This window comes from Petromyzon marinus, chromosome 7 (assembly GCF_048934315.1).
Source record: "Petromyzon marinus isolate PM22_M1 ecotype Great Lakes invasive population chromosome 7, UKy_Petmar_22M1.pri1.0, whole genome shotgun sequence".
Lineage (NCBI taxonomy): Eukaryota > Metazoa > Chordata > Hyperoartia > Petromyzontiformes > Petromyzontidae > Petromyzon > Petromyzon marinus.
The window spans coordinates 16,280,108-16,296,592 of NC_133673.1; the positions used below are offsets into that span (position 1 = coordinate 16,280,108).

General features: G+C 53.7%; 1 protein-coding gene across 2 annotated transcripts in view; it reads left to right on the top strand.

The window, feature by feature from the left end:
• Window positions 1-1,724: 1,724 nt before the first annotated feature.
• LOC116940080 (uncharacterized) overlaps window positions 1,725-16,485 on the top strand; it is a 75,820-nt gene continuing 61,059 nt past the window's right edge. The window contains exons 1-2 of one of the 2 annotated variants that reach the window (XM_032949391.2): window positions 1,725-3,693; window positions 4,742-4,963. In XM_032949391.2, coding sequence (XP_032805282.2) covers window positions 4,813-4,963 — 151 coding nt within the window. In that variant the 5' untranslated portion in view covers window positions 1,725-3,693; window positions 4,742-4,812. The remainder of the gene's footprint in view (window positions 3,694-4,741; window positions 4,964-16,485) is intronic. The other variant, XM_032949393.2, reaches the window with a different exon arrangement.

Here is a 16,485-nt window from a genome sequence, read left to right on the forward strand (position 1 = left end):
CACCATAGACACCCACACACACACACCATAGACACACACACACCATAGACAAACACACACACACCATAGATGCACACACAAACACCAAAGACACCCACACACACACACCATAGACACACACACACCATAGACAAACACACACACACCATAGATGCACACACAAACACCAAAGACACCCACACACACACCATAGACAAACACACACCATAGACAAACACACACACACCATAGGCACACACACCATAGACACACACACACACCATAGATACACACACACACACCATAGATGCACACACAAACACCAAAGACACCCACACACACACACCATAGACACACACACCATAGACAAACACACACACACACCCCATAGGCACACACACACCATAGACACACAAACCCCATAGACACCCACACACACACACCATATACACACACACACACCATAGACAAACAAACACACACCATAGACACACACACACCACACACACACCATAGAGACACACACACCATAGACAAACAAACACACACCATAGACACACACACACCATAGAAACACACACACCATAGACACCCACACACACCATAGACACCCACACACACACCGTAGACACCCACACACACACCATAGACACCCACACACACACACCATAGACACACACACACACCATAGACACACACAGACCATAGACACACACACCATAGACACACACACACACCATAGAAACGCACACACCATAGACACCCACACACACACACACCATAGACACACACACACCATAGACACACACACACCATAGACACACACACCATAGACACAGACACACACACACCATAGGAACGCACACACCATAGACACCCACACACACACACACCATAGACACACACACACCATAGACACCCACACACCATAGACACACACACACACCATAGACACACACACACCATAGAAACACACACACCATAGACACCCACACACACACACCATAGACACCCACACACACACCGTACACACACACACACACACCATAGACACACACACCATAGAAACACACACACCATAAACACATCCACACACACACCATAGACACACACACAAAAGACACACACACACCATAGACACACACACACAATAGACACACACACAATAGACACACACACAATAGACACACACAATAGACACACACACAATATACACACACACACAATAGACACACACACAATAGACACACACACACACCATAGACACACACACAATAGACACACACAATAGACACACACACCATAGACACCCACACACACACACCATAGACACACTCACAATAGACACACACACAATAGACACACACAACAGACACACACACCATAGACACCCACACACACACAATAGACACACACACACACAATCACAGACGAGGTTCTCAGCCCCCCCCCCGTCCCCCCCACTCGACGTTACAGTGAGCCCTCTCGTCCCGCGCGGCCGCCGGGCTCCGGGTATCGATTCATCCGCACAAATCGTTGCCTTTTTCTCTCCCAAGCGGCGTTTGGCAGAGAGGGGGCGTCAGAGAGAAGAGTGGACAGAGAGAGAGGGAACGGAGAGGGATGGGGGGGGGGGCGTACGTGCGCGTGTGCGCGCAAGAGCGAGAGAGCCAGGAGGATGAAAGAGCGAGAGATGGAGAGAGAGAGAGAGGGAGACTGTGTAGAGGAGAGATGGAGAGAGAGAGAGAGGGAGACTGTGTAGAGGAGAGATAGAGAGAGAGGGAGACTGTGTAGAGGAGAGATGGAGAGAGAGAGAGAGAGGGAGACTGTGTAGAGGAGAGATGGAGAGAGAGAGAGGGAGACTGTGTAGAGGAGAGATAGAGAGAGAGAGGGAGACTGTGTAGAGGAGAGATGGAGAGAGAGAGAGGGAGACTGTGTAGAGGAGAGATGGAGAGAGAGGGAGACTGTGTAGAGAAGAGATGGAGAGAGAGAGAGAGGGAGACTGTGTAGAGGAGAGATGGAGAGAGAGAGAGGGAGACTGTGTAGAGGAGAGATGGAGAGAGAGAGGGAGACTGTGTAGAGGAGAGATGGAGAGAGAGAGAGAGGGAGACTGTGTAGAGGAGAGATGGAGAGAGAGAGAGGGAGACTGTGTAGAGGAGAGATGGAGAGAGAGGGAGACTGTGTAGAGGAGAGATGGAGAGAGAGAGGGAGACTGTGTAGAGGAGAGATGGAGAGAGAGAGAGAGAGGGAGACTGTGTAGAGGAGAGATGGAGAGAGAGGGAGACTGTGTAGAGGAGAGATGGAGAGAGAGAGGGAGACTGTGTAGAGGAGAGATGGAGAGAGAGAGAGGGAGACTGTGTAGAGGAGAGATGGAGAGAGAGAGGGAGACTGTGTAGAGGAGAGATGGAGAGAGAGGGAGACTGTGTAGAGAGAGATGGAGAGAGAGGGAGACTGTGTAGAGGAGAGATGGAGAGAGAGAGAGGGAGACTGTGTAGAGGAGAGATCGAGAGAGAGGGAGACTGTGTAGAGGAGAGATGGAGAGAGAGAGAGAGCGGGAGACTGTGTAGAGGAGAGATGGAGAGAGAGAGAGAGCGGGAGACTGTGTAGAGGAGAGATGGAGAGAGAGAGGGAGACTGTGTAGAGGAGAGATGGAGAGAGAGAGGGAGACTGTGTAGAGGAGAGATGGAGAGAGAGAGAGGGAGACTGTGTAGAGGAGAGATGGAGAGAGAGAGAGGGAGACTGTGTAGAGGAGAGATGGAGAGAGAGGGAGACTGTGTAGAGGAGAGATGGAGAGAGAGAGGGAGACTGTGTAGAGGAGAGATGGAGAGAGAGAGAGGGAGACTGTGTAGAGGAGAGATGGAGAGAGAGAGGGAGACTGTGTAGAGGAGAGATGGAGAGAGAGGGAGACTGTGTAGAGAGAGATGGAGAGAGAGGGAGACTGTGTAGAGGAGAGATGGAGAGAGAGAGAGGGAGACTGTGTAGAGGAGAGATCGAGAGAGAGGGAGACTGTGTAGAGGAGAGATGGAGAGAGAGAGAGCGGGAGACTGTGTAGAGGAGAGATGGAGAGAGAGAGAGAGCGGGAGACTGTGTAGAGGAGAGATGGAGAGAGAGAGGGAGACTGTGTAGAGGAGAGAGAGAGAGGGAGACTGTGTAGAGGAGAGATGAACTAAGACGCTCGCTCGGGTCGTCCCCGCTCCTCCTCCTCGTCACCCTCAATTCCCACCCCATCCCGTTGCTGCACCGAGGCGGTGTCGGGAGAGACATCGCGCGTCAAAGCGCCACTCGCCCCGCTCTGCACTGGACGGCCGTGATAGGAGCGAGTGGTGGTGGTGGTGGTAGGGGCTGCGGGTGCCTTGTGAACCAACGCAAGGCTCTCAGCTCATTCCCTCCCCATGCCTGGTCAGCATCAGCAGCAGCATCAGCAGCAGCAGCATCAGCAGCGTCGGAGTCGTGGTCGTGGTGGCGACGGGCAGAGCGCGGGAGGCGAGGGAGGCGCACTCGAGGCATCGCGAGCGTCGTGGCCAAGGCGGACTCGGGGAGAGGAGGCGGGAGAGAGGGGCGAGAGTGAGCGAAAGGGTGGCGAGAGAGGGAGGCAGGGAGAGGGAGGGAGTGCAGAGAGGGAGCGGGTTGTGCCAGACGAGATGTAATCGTTGGAGGCGGAGGAGGAGGAGAGGGACGAGAGAGCGTGGTGGTGGTGCCGATTCGTACCGCGCACAGGTACAGTGCGAGACCGTGCGGGATAGAGAGATTACTCTGCATGGGCCACGTGTGTGTCGGTGTGTGTGTGTCGGTGTGTGTGTCGGTGTCGGTGTGTGTGCGTCAGTGTGTGTCGGTGCTCGCTAACAGCACTTGCCCCTACAGTCTGTTAAGGCTATATGGGGGATCTTTGTCAGTGTGTGTGTGTCAGTGTGTGTCGGTGTGTATGTCGGTGTGTATGTGTGTGTAGGTGTGTGTGTTCTGTACGGGAGCATGCTGCCTGTCCCTGCATGTGTCTGCATCCTGTGTGTACGTGTGAGAGAATGTGTGTGTCAGTGTCCATGTGTACGTCGTGTCGGCGTTTGCGTGTTTGTGTGAATGTGATTTGTATGTGTTTCTGCGTGTATGTCTGCTTGTAGATGTGTATGTAGGTGGTGTGTGTCTATATTGTATGCTGTGTGTGTGAATGTGTGCACTAGACCGAATAGAGGGAGCGGCAGCGTAGCGCTCCCTACGAACCCGGCGACCTGAGTTCGATTTCTGCTCACGGTCAACACCGGTGACGAGTATCTGAACAGGTCCTGGGCCTCCCCTAGGTCGACTCAGCCTCAAATTAGTACCTGGTTCGGTGTGTAAACATCGCCACTGGCGAGACAAAGGCGTGGTGTTGGCCACCCACCCCCTCGTGTGCCGTGCCGGCCTTCATAGGTGCTGCTCGCTAACAGCCCTTGCCCCTGTTCAGGCTTCACGGAGGATCTTTGTCTTGTGCATCCCATTGAGATAGATGAAGGTCCCAGCAGTGCTGCACGGATCCATTAACCGCCACAACCACATCCGCCCATCCATCGATCCGTCCGTCTCTCTTAATATCTTCTCGATTTCCTCCCTCCCGTGTCTATCTGTCTGCGTGTCTGTCCATCTGCAATCCCGCGTGTCTTTCCACGTGTCCGTCCGTTCAACGCTCTCTGTCCTTCCATTGTCTGTCCGTCCATCATCTACAAGTCCGTCTGTCCGCCTGTCTGTCTGTCCGCCTGTGTTCTCGCCCCACGTGTGCGCGCGTCACCACCAGGCGGGCCATGTGAGAAGTCGCTCCCCTCCACTCCGACGGCCTTTGGCGCTGTTCGCTCCCCCCGCGTCTGCATGGGGGGGACAGCCGGGGTCCCGGGGTCAGCGAGGGGGTCCCGCGCCCCCCACGGGAACCCCCGGTGGTCGGGGTGGAGGCTACCACCCCTGCACCCCCTCATCCCCCTGATGCTCATCCCCGTCATCTCCGCCGCAGCCGCACTGAGCCGTGAGTCGCGGGGTTCCACGTCATGCGATGGTGGTGATGGTTGTGATGGTGGTGATGATGGCGATGGTGGTGATGGTGGTGGTGATGGTTGTGATGGTGGTGATGATGGCGATGGTGGTGATGGTGGTGGTGATGGTTGTGATGGTGGTGATGATGGCGATGGTGGTGATGAGTTCCATCAGTCACATAGACCAACTCGTGTGATGGCACATCTCCTAGTATGCAACTGTCCGTTGAACTTCTTTCGCACCGTACGTAGCCAACCGTGCTAATCGGAGGTGCGCGGGAAGGATAACAAACTAAACACAACAATCAGGTCTAAAGAAATAAGTTTTCAATCCAGATGATTTAAAAGTGCATAGCTCCAGTGACTTCCTAATATCGGAAGGAAGAGCGTTCCAGACGGCCGCAGAAGCGCGTCTGATGCAGTGGACCGTCTTTGTTCGATGGCGAGCAGCCAACATCCGCTGCGAGGATGATCGGAGTTTGCGTGATGACGATTTATCTTGGTTCATCCACTGCTGGATGAGGACCTTCCCATCACATGTCGGTATTGGGGGGTGTTTGATTTTAACTTCACAGGGATGACCAGTGTGTGGTCAGTGTCACTCACCACTGATGTTCGCCGTGGCTGGGAATTGAACTCAGCCGGGTTTCACAGCGCAGTACGCTAACCACTGCACCACCACTCCACCCCAGAACAGCCTCGACTAGACTTAACGTGTGATGAATGCATTGCAGACGAATTCGAAGACAAAGTATACCGACTGTTGCATCATATGTTCATACTACATAGAATAACTACTTTAAACGGTGCTGTTTGTTACTGACCGCGTGGCATGCAACAACGTACGTAGAACTCATGCTGCTCACAGACGAGCACTGGGGATTGGTGCTCAGCTCAGGCCTGAAGCGACACGCGGCTAGCGGGAGGTGTCTCTCGATCAGAGTCGTGTGTGGAATCGAACGAGGTTATTATTATACGAACTTGGGGAAAGAGATGGCGATGCGAGGAGGGAATTGTAGAGCGGAGGAATGGGAAGGTAGATGCAGAAGGATAAGGGAGGTGATCTGCAGTGTGGGGAGTGGGTGGCTGAGTGGGTGCGACGTGCAAGCATCGTCGCTGGGGAGACAAAGGCGGCCGGGCGTCGTTTCGGCCACCTACCCACTCGTGTGACGTACCGGCCGTCATAGGTGCTCGCTAACAGCACTTGCCCCAAAAGTTCATTACGGCTATACGGGGGATCTTTGTTTCTTGTTGTTGTGACCTGCAGTGTGGGAGTTGCGTGAGTGGGTGGCTGAGTGGGTTGGCGAGTGAGTTGTGTGAGTGGGTGGATGAGTGGGTTCGGCGAGTGAGTTGTGTGAGTGGGGGGATGAGTAGTTGTGTGAGTGGGTGCATGAGTGGGTGGGCGAGTGAGTTGTGTGAGTGGGTGGATGAGTGGGTGGGCGAGTCAGTTGGGTGAGTGGGTGGCTGAGTGGGTGGGCGAGTGAGTTGGGTGCGTGGGTGGCTGAGTGGGTGGGCGAGTGAGTTGGGTGAGTGGGTGGCTGAGTGGGTGGGCGAGTGAGTTGAGTGGGTGGGTGGATGAGTGGGTGAGTGAGTGGATGAGTGGGTGGGCGAGTGAGTTGTGTGAGTGGGTGGATGAGTGGATGGGCGAGTGAGTTGTGTGAATGGGTGGATGAGTGGGTGGGCGAGTGAGTTGTGTGAGTGGGTGGCTGAGTGGGTGGGCGAGTGAGTTGGGTGAGTGGGTGGATGAGTGGGTGGGTGGATGAGTGGGTGAGTGAGTGGATGAGTGGGTGGGCGAGTGAGTTGTGTGAGTGGGTGGATGAGTGGATGGGCGAGTGAGTTGTGTGAATGGGTGGATGAGTGGGTGGGCGAGTGAGTTGTGTGAGTGGATGGATGAGTGGGTGGGCGAGTGAGTTGGGTGAGTGGGTGGCTGAGTGGGTGGCCGAGTGAGTTGTGTTAGTGGGTGGATGAGTGGGTGGGTGAGTGAGTTGTGTGAGTGGGTGGCTGAGTGGGTGGGCGAGTGAGTTGTGTAAGTGGGTGGATGAGTGGGTGGATGAGTGGGTGGGCGAGTGAGTTGGGTGAGTGGGTGGCTGAGTGGGTGGGCGAGTGAGTTGTGTTAGTGGGTGGATGAGTGGGTGGGTGAGTGAGTTGTGACACTTCAGTGTGGTGGTGCTGGTGGTGCTGGTGGTGGATGAGCCGAGATAGTCACGATCTGGTAGAGATGGAGTCCTCCACACGGCTGGAGGAATCGAGGAGTAAAGTTCGCCATCTCTCTCTGTCCTGTGGCACGTGCAAAGGAGCTAACAGATGCTTAACAATTGCTCGACGTGCAACTTGTCGCCACGTGCAACTTGTTGCTTGCATTTTTTTTTGCACAAGAATGGAGAGCGCAGTAAATCTGGAGAGTTGATCCTACATATTCCAAATCTCCTTTCCTACCACAATACGGGCTCCGGAAACGAGACTCCTTCTCAGAGACCCCCCCTCACCCGCCCCCCTTAAATTCCCGTAATTATTCGGATTGTAAGACGCTCCAGAAAGTAAGACACACCCAATACAATAAAGTTACACAGATTTGGTATCTATATATATCTCTCAAACACACACACTGCCAACCATCGGATTATAACCTTTCCTTTTAACACACGGCAGGAACACGTGCGTCTTATAATCCGGAGAATATGATAGTTACAGCTCTTTGTCACGCCACGTGTTTAGAGGCCTCTCCATGCTGTGTACGGTTATTGGGGGTTGTTTGACCATACTTCACCACGCTGGTCAGTACGGGTCGGTGAAGGCAAGTGGGGTTGGGTCGTGACCAGCTCAGAGAGAGCACTCGCCACTCAGCGTGAGCCCTGGCCTCGTGTCGAACTCAGTTGGCCTGTGCTTCTTATATCACCAAGGCGCCTGTGCCAGGCCATGTGCACCTTGAGGCCACGTGAAGTGTCCAACGCCCGCCGGCAGGAGGTCACGGGGCAGACCCAAGTGCCACGGGTTGACTGACTGAGATGACTGAGATGACTGGCCGATGCACCACCTGTGCCCCCTACTGTGCCAACTTGCTGTGCCTTAGCCACCCGGCGCTCTGCTCGTTGTTGTGAACGTCGCTCCTCTGCTCTCCGTTGTTGTTGGAGGGCCACTGCCTCTAACTGTCCAGTAGCAGCTTCATAACTACTGCACCACCACCACCACCACGGCCACCACCACCACCCCCACCACCACGGCCACCACCACCACGGCCGCCACCACCACGGCCACCACCACCACCACGGCCACCTCTACCACCCCCACCACCACGGCCACCACCACCAGGGCCACCACCACCACGGCCACCACCACCACGGCCACCACCACGGCCACCACCACGGCCACCACCACCCCCACTACCACGGCCACCTCCACCACCACCACCACCACGGCCACCACCACCACCACGGCCGCCACCACCACGGCCACCACCACCACCACGGCCACCACCCCCACCACCACTACGGCCACCACCACCACCCCCACCACCACCGCCACCACCACCACCACGGCCACCACCACGGCCACCACCACCACCTCCCCCACCAGCACCACGGCCACCACCACCACCCCCACCACGGCCACCACCACGGCCACCACCACGGCCACCACCACCACCACCAGCACCACGGCCACCACCACCACCACCCCCACCAGCACCACGGCCACCACCACCACCCCCACCACGGCCACCACCACGGCCACCACCACGGCCACCACCACCACCCCCACCACCACCACCAGCACCACGGCCACCACAGTGTGGGTCTCATCATCGCGTGTTTGGCTCTGGCTGCCACTCGGAGCCGTCTCATGGCTCGAGTTGGTTTCCATTGACTCGGCCTCACGTGACCCCCCCCCGTTCTGTGTAGCCTACACAGGCTGTTGGGGAAAGTGCTGTCAGCGAGCACCTATTAAGGTCGTTTCGGGCAATGGCTCTTCTACACAGCAGGTCACTCTCGGCGCTGCCAAGAATGGCCATTGCATTTTATAATGATCATGTACTGTGATCATGTACTGTGATCATGTACTGTGATAATGATCATGTACTGTGATCATGTACTGTGATCATGTACTGTGATAATGATCATGTACTGTGATCATGTACTGTGATCATGTACTGTGATAATGATCATGTACTGTGATCATGTACTGTGATCATGTACTGTGATCATGTACTGTGATAATGATCATGTACTGTGATCATGTACTGTGATAATGATCGTGTACTGTGATCGTGTACTGTGATACGTTTTACTTTGAAGGCCATATTGTTGTTATTGACGAATGTGCTGCTGTTGTTGATTGCGTACCGCTGCCAAACGCAACAGCATCACAGCGCTCGTCACGGGGTTCGAGGGCGCTGCATAGACATTGATACTGCGATGTGAACCGTGCCTGGGAGTCGAACCTCTGCCCCACCGCTCGCCCAAACAACAGAAACACACTCACACGCACTCACACGCACTCACACGCACTCACACGCACTCACACACACTCTCACACACACACTCTCACACACACACCCTCTCACACACACCCTCTCACACACCCTCTCACACACCCTCTCACAAAAACAAAGATCCCCCATATAGCCTTAACAGACTGTAGGGGCAAGTGCTGTTAGCGAGCACCTATGAAGGGCGGAACGGTACACGAGGGGGTGGGTGGCCAACACCACGCCCGACCGCCTTTGTCTCCCTAGTGGCAATGTTTACACACCGCACCAGGTACTCATTTGAGGCTGAGTCGACCTAGGGGAGGCCCAGGACTGGTTCAGATAATCGTCACTGGTGTTGGCCGTGAGCGGGAATCGAACCCGGGTCGCCAGGTTCATAGCGCAGCGCGCTAACCGCTACACTATCGCTCCCATTCTCTCACACACACTCTCACACACACTCTCACACACACTCTCACACACACTCTCACACACACTCTCACACACACTCTCACACACACTCTCACACACACTCTCACACACACTCTCACACACACTCTCACACACACTCTCACACACACTCTCACACACACTCTCACACACACTCTCACACACATTCTCACACACTAACACACACACACTCACACACACTCACACACTCTCACACACACACTCATACACACTCTCACACACTCTCACACACACACCAATCTCACACACCACTCTCACACACACTCTCACACAGACTCTCACATACTCACACACACTCTCTCACACACACTCTCTCACACACCCTCTCACACACTCTCTCACACACACACACTCTCTCACACACTCACACACACTCTCACACACACTCACTCTCACACACACACACCACTCTCACACTTTCACACACCACTCTCACACACACACCACTCTCACACTCTCACACACCACTCTCACACTCTCACACACTCTCACACACACTCTCTCACACACACACTCTCACACTCTCACACACCACTCTCTCACACACACACACACACACTCTCACACACTCTCACACACCATTCTCACACACACACACTCTCACACACTCTCACACACACTCTCACACACACTCACTCTCACACACACCACTCTCACACTTTCACACACCACTCTCACACACACACCACTCTCACACTCTCACACACCACTCTCACACTCTCACACACTCTCACACACACTCTCTCACACACACACTCTCACACTCTCACACACCACTCTCACACACACACACACTCTCACACACTCTCACACACCATTCTCACACACACACACTCTCACACACTCTCACACACAATCTCTCACACACACACTCTCACACTCTCACACACCACTCTCACACACACACACTCTCACACACCATTCTCACAATCTCACACACTCTCACACACGCTCTCTCACACACACACTCTCACACTCTCACACACACTCTCACACAGACTCTCACATACTCACACACACGCTCTCACACACACTCTCTCACACACCCTCTCACACACTCTCTCACACACACACACTCTCTCACACACTCACACACACTCTCACACACACTCACTCTCACACACACCACTCTCACACTTTCACACACCACTCTCACACACACACACTCTCACACTCTCACACACCACTCTCACAATCTCACACACTCTCTCACACACTCTCTCACACACACACTCTCACACTCTCACACACCACTCTCACACACACTCACACACACCCTCTCACTTACACTCACACACTCTCTCACACAAAGTTAACTTTTTTCAGATTGTTCGCTCATTTTGGTATTCTCCCAAGTCGCATATCCCAAGGCGATCATCAGGCAGGGGGAAGGCGTTCTCGATCGAGTTGTCCGCACGGCCTGCACGAGTTTCACAGAAGGGGACGACGCTGCCCTGTGGTCTTTATACCCCACTTGGCAATTTGCTGTCAATTTTTGTTCTCAATCAAATTTGTAAAATATTTGGACAGTGACGCCTGTGCACACAAAGGGCCCAGCTCTTTTATTTCCCAAGAACGTCCCGGGATCTGTAACGACGCCCACGGCGTTAACAACGCGACATAACGCGACATAACGTCCAGGGCGTTTGCCAGGAGGAGCCGCGAGGACGCGAACCACAGAAACCGCCGCCACCACGTGGCCCGGTCAGTCCGAGCGAAACGAGTTCCATGCCTCGCCTTTAAATATTCACAGCGCTCCGCGTGCCGAGCAGCAGCCAGCCGCAACCATTCCGACACTGAACACCGACGCAGTCTCCCCCCCCCCTCGCTCTCTCCCCACAACTGGCACGATTTGTAAGCAGCTGCTCCGGTTCACCCGCCGGCATCCCCAGCCAAGACCACCCCCCCCCTCCCGTGTCAATCTACTGCTGGATGAGGGCACTCTCTCGCCCACGCCGTGTCGATCAATCGCGTTGGACGATTTGGTGGTTTGAACATACTTCACCACGCTGGTCCATTGCGGGTTGGTGAAGCGTGGTGGGGAGGGGAAGGCACTGGCGGGTTTTTTTGTGTGCTATCGCTCGCCACTGATGTTCACCGTGTCGAACTAGGGTCACGGGATAACCGCTGAAGCACCGCTACCAAGTGGTTGTAGTGATAATAAAATAACCGGAATACTGGAGGAATCCGATGAGCTATAAAGCTCTTTTTCACAGATGCCCAATGTAAACCATGACAGCCCCTGTGTCAATCCACTGCAGGATAAAGGCCGCCTCCCCACGCAATGCGATCACGTGGCCTGACCATACGTCACCACTCTAGTCAGTGCCGGTTGCCGAGGGCAGAGAGCCTAGACCTGCGAGCATCGAAGTGCATCACAACAATGTGGGGTTATGTTTTGTTTTCATTACGCACTGCCCTGCACACCTGTGATGCCCACGTGGACACAGTCCCAGCTCACGGGCACGGCTCTGCACGCTCCCACCACGCGGAGCGCAACCGCCTTGGTCAAACATCGCGATGCAACAGGAGCTGCGTTTCGTTTCAGCCTTTGGAATTAATTTTATTTTAGCCTCGACACATCCAGCTCGTCTTATTTTGTTCTCATATATATATACACGCACACACTGCATAAACCTGTTCATAGGATTACGGGGTACAATAACACAGGATAATTATGGATAAGCGTGCGTGTTGTACTCGAGTGGTAGTGCCTTACGCCGATAATCCCGACTCCCAAGTCAGCCGAAGAGCAGCGTGAGAGAACTCAAGCCCTGAGCAGGACCCTCCTGAGAGTCTTAAGACGCAATGAGGCCTTCGTGGGTAAGCAGTGGAGGGCATTGGAACTTATTATTGTTGTTATTACTACTTCTGTATTATTATTGTTGTTGTCACTGCTATTGTTGATGTAATGTATTGGGGGTGGGGTGGAAGTGGGGTCGGGATGAGATTCCTGGACTGGACGAGGCGGATCCACGCGTTCTGTTATAAATCACGGGGCGCTCATTAAATAGTGGAGGCGTGGGGAGTGAAGGAGGAGAGAGCGAGGGGAGAGTGAGGGGAGAGCGAGGATGGTGGCTGAGACACTGCCCGAGATGCGGGGTATAAGTCACAGCACACTCGCCATTCTCACCACTTCCACCACGACAACAACCACGATCATTGCCACCATCGTCCTCACTCATGGCTGTGATGCACGCGGTAGGTGAGTGAATTAAAAGAGCATTCGAGTGCTCGCGGTCGTGAATGAGTGAGTGGGCTGTAGAGAGAGCGAGGCAAAGAGGAAGCGAGCGATCGAGCGAGCGAGTGACTTGATTAAGGAAGGAGAGCGAGTCTGAAGGAATGAATGAGTCTGGAGAAGAGTGATCGAGCGAGCGAGTGACTTGATTGAGGATGGACAGCGAGTCTGAAGGAATGAATGAGTCTGGAGAAGAGCGAGTCTGAAGGAATGAATGAGTCTGGAGAAGAGCGAGTCTGAAGGAATGAATGAGTCTGGAGAAGAGCGAGTCTGAAGGAATGAATGAGTCTGGAGAAGAGCGAGTCTGAAGGAATGAATGAGTCTGGAGAAGAGCGAGTCTGAAGGAATGAATGAGTCTGGAGAAGAGCGATCGAGCGAGCGAGTGACTTGATTGAGGAAGGAGAGGGAGTCTGAAGGAATGAATGAGTCTGGAGATGAGCGATCGAGCGAGCGAGTGACTTGATTAAGGAAGGAGAGCGAGTCTGAAGGAATGAATGAGTCTGGAGAAGAGCGATCGAGCGAGCGAGTGACTTGATTGAGGAAGGAGAGCGAGTCTGAAGGAATGAATGAGTCTGGAGATGAGCGATCGAGCGAGCGAGTGACTTGATTGAGGAAGGAGAGCGAGTCTGAAGGAATGAATGAGTCTGGAGAAGAGTGATCGAGCGAGCGAGTGACTTGATTGAGGAAGGACAGCGAGTCTGAAGGAATGAATGAGTCTGGAGAAGAGTGAGCAAGCGAGCGAGTGACTTGATTGAGGAAGGAGAGCGAGTCTGAAGGAATGAATGAGTCTGGAGAAGAGCGATCGAGCGAGCGAGTGACTTGATTGAGGATGGACAGCGAGTCTGAAGGAATGAATGAGTCTGGAGAAGAGCGAGTCTGAAGGAATGAATGAGTCTGGAGAAGAGCAAGTCTGAAGGAATGAATGAGTCTGGAGAAGAGCGAGTCTGAAGGAATGAATGAGTCTGGAGAAGAGCGAGTCGGAATGAATGAGTCTGGAGAAGAGCGAGTCTGAAGGAATGAATGAGTCTGGAGAAGAGCGATCGAGCGAGCGAGTGACTTGATTGAGGAAGGAGAGGGAGTCTGAAGGAATGAATGAGTCTGGAGATGAGCGATCGAGCGAGCGAGTGACTTGATTAAGGAAGGAGAGCGAGTCTGAAGGAATGAATGAGTCTGGAGAAGAGCGATCGAGCGAGCGAGTGACTTGATTGAGGAAGGAGAGCGAGTCTGAAGGAATGAATGAGTCTGGAGATGAGCGATCGAGCGAGCGAGTGACTTGATTGAGGAAGGAGAGCGAGTCTGAAGGAATGAATGAGTCTGGAGAAGAGTGATCGAGCGAGCGAGTGACTTGATTGAGGAAGGACAGCGAGTCTGAAGGAATGAATGAGTCTGGAGAAGAGTGAGCAAGCGAGCGAGTGACTTGATTGAGGAAGGAGAGCGAGTCTGAAGGAATGAATGAGTCTGGAGAAGAGCGATCGAGCGAGTGAGTGACTTGATTAAGGAAGGAGAGCGAGTCTGAAGGAATGAATGAGTCTGGAGAAGAGCGATCGAGTGAGGAGTGACTTGATTGAGGAAGGAGAGCGAGTCTGAAGGAATTAATGAGTGGAGAAGAGCGATCGAGCGAGCGAGTGACTTGATTGAGAACGGACAGCGAGTCTGAAGGAGTTAATGAGTCTGGAGAAGAATGAGCGAGCGAGTGACTTGATTGAGGAAGGAGAGCGAGTCTGAAGGAATTAATGAGTCTGGAGAAGAGCGATCGAGCGAGCGAGTGACTTGATTGAGGAAGGAGAGCGAGTCTGAAGGAATGAATGAGTCTGGAGAAGAGCGAGCGAGCGAGTGACTTGATTGAGAAAGGACAGCGAGTCTGAAGGAGTTAATGAGTCTGGAGAAGAATGAGCGAGCGAGTGACTTGATTGAGGAAGGACAGCGAGTCTGAAGGAATGAATGAGTCTGGAGAAGAGCGAGCGAGTGACTTGATTGAGGAAGGAGAGCGAGTCTGAAGGAATGAATGAGTCTGGAGAAGAGTGATCGAGCGAGCGAGTGACTTGATTGAGGAAGGAGAGCGAGTCTGAAGGAATGAATGAGTCTGGAGAACAGTGATTGAGTGAGGAGTGACTTGATTGAGGAAGGAGAGTGAGTCTGAAGGAATGAATGAGTCTGGAGAAGAGCGATCGAGCGAGCGAGTGAGTTGATTGAGGAAGGACAGCGAGTCTGAAGGAATGAATGAGTCTGGAGAACAGTGATTGAGTGAGGAGTGACTTGATTGAGGAAGGAGAGTGAGTCTGAAGGAATGAATGAGTCTGGAGAAGAGTGATCGAGCGAGCGAGTGACTGGGCAAGTAAGGGAGCAACTGAGCGAGTTAAGAGATGAGTGGATGAATTGAGTAAATTAATAATATGGAGTGAATGAGTTAGAGCGATGCGAGATTTGGCGAGCAGGCAGAGCGGGTGAATGAGTGAGCAAGCGAGGGAGCGAGTGATGTAGCGATTGGGTGAGTGCGGGAATGAGTTACAAGGGGAGGTCACTGTGGGGAGAATGGGGTTCAATGTAATCTCCTCTTCTTCACGTGACCCACTTTATGCTATTAACTTCACAGAGCCATCGATTACAACAACGGTCCTGATCTACACAGAGGAGTCTCGCCGAGTCTATGACATCTATTTTCGCGAGAGTCCTGCTTGGGACAGTCTGTCCAGCTCCCCTGTCTAAGTATATTACCCGTCTCAAGCGGGAATAAACCAGAAAGCTTGGGGGAAAAAAACCCAAGCGCAGTTGCTGGACGAGACTCAGGGCGGAGTGGCATCCAGGGGGAGGAAACGCGCCTGAGAGGACATCCGGCGTGATGTCTGCTCGCACGCTGGTGCCAGGTGGATTGCTCCATCTGTAGTGGATTCGAATTTAACATCCAAGGGATTATTTTTCAGCACCGCTGGTCGGTTCGGAGCAGGTGGCACTTGACGAGAAATAGTCACGTCCGCAGCGAGAGGCACCCTGGACGTGGTGGGCCGGGACCCGGGTGAAGTTGAAGGCCCTGGTGGTTGGTGGTCGTGGTGGTGATGAGCCTGTGAGAGTGGTTGGCCACGTACGGTGCGAAAGAAATTCAACATACATTCGTGTCACCTGCGTTACAATGGGAAGATCTAACGCCGGCTGGCGATGGTAGTGGGGTTGGTGGTGGTGAAGTTGGTGGTGGTGGTAGTGATGGTAGGGGCGATGGTGATGGTAGGGACTGTGTCGGTGGTTGCTGTGATGATGGAGGCGATGGTGGTCATGAGATGTGTGAACAAGCCTGTGAGAGATGGCGATTACGGCTTTGGGGAGGTCTCGATCCAGCGGTGGATTGGTCA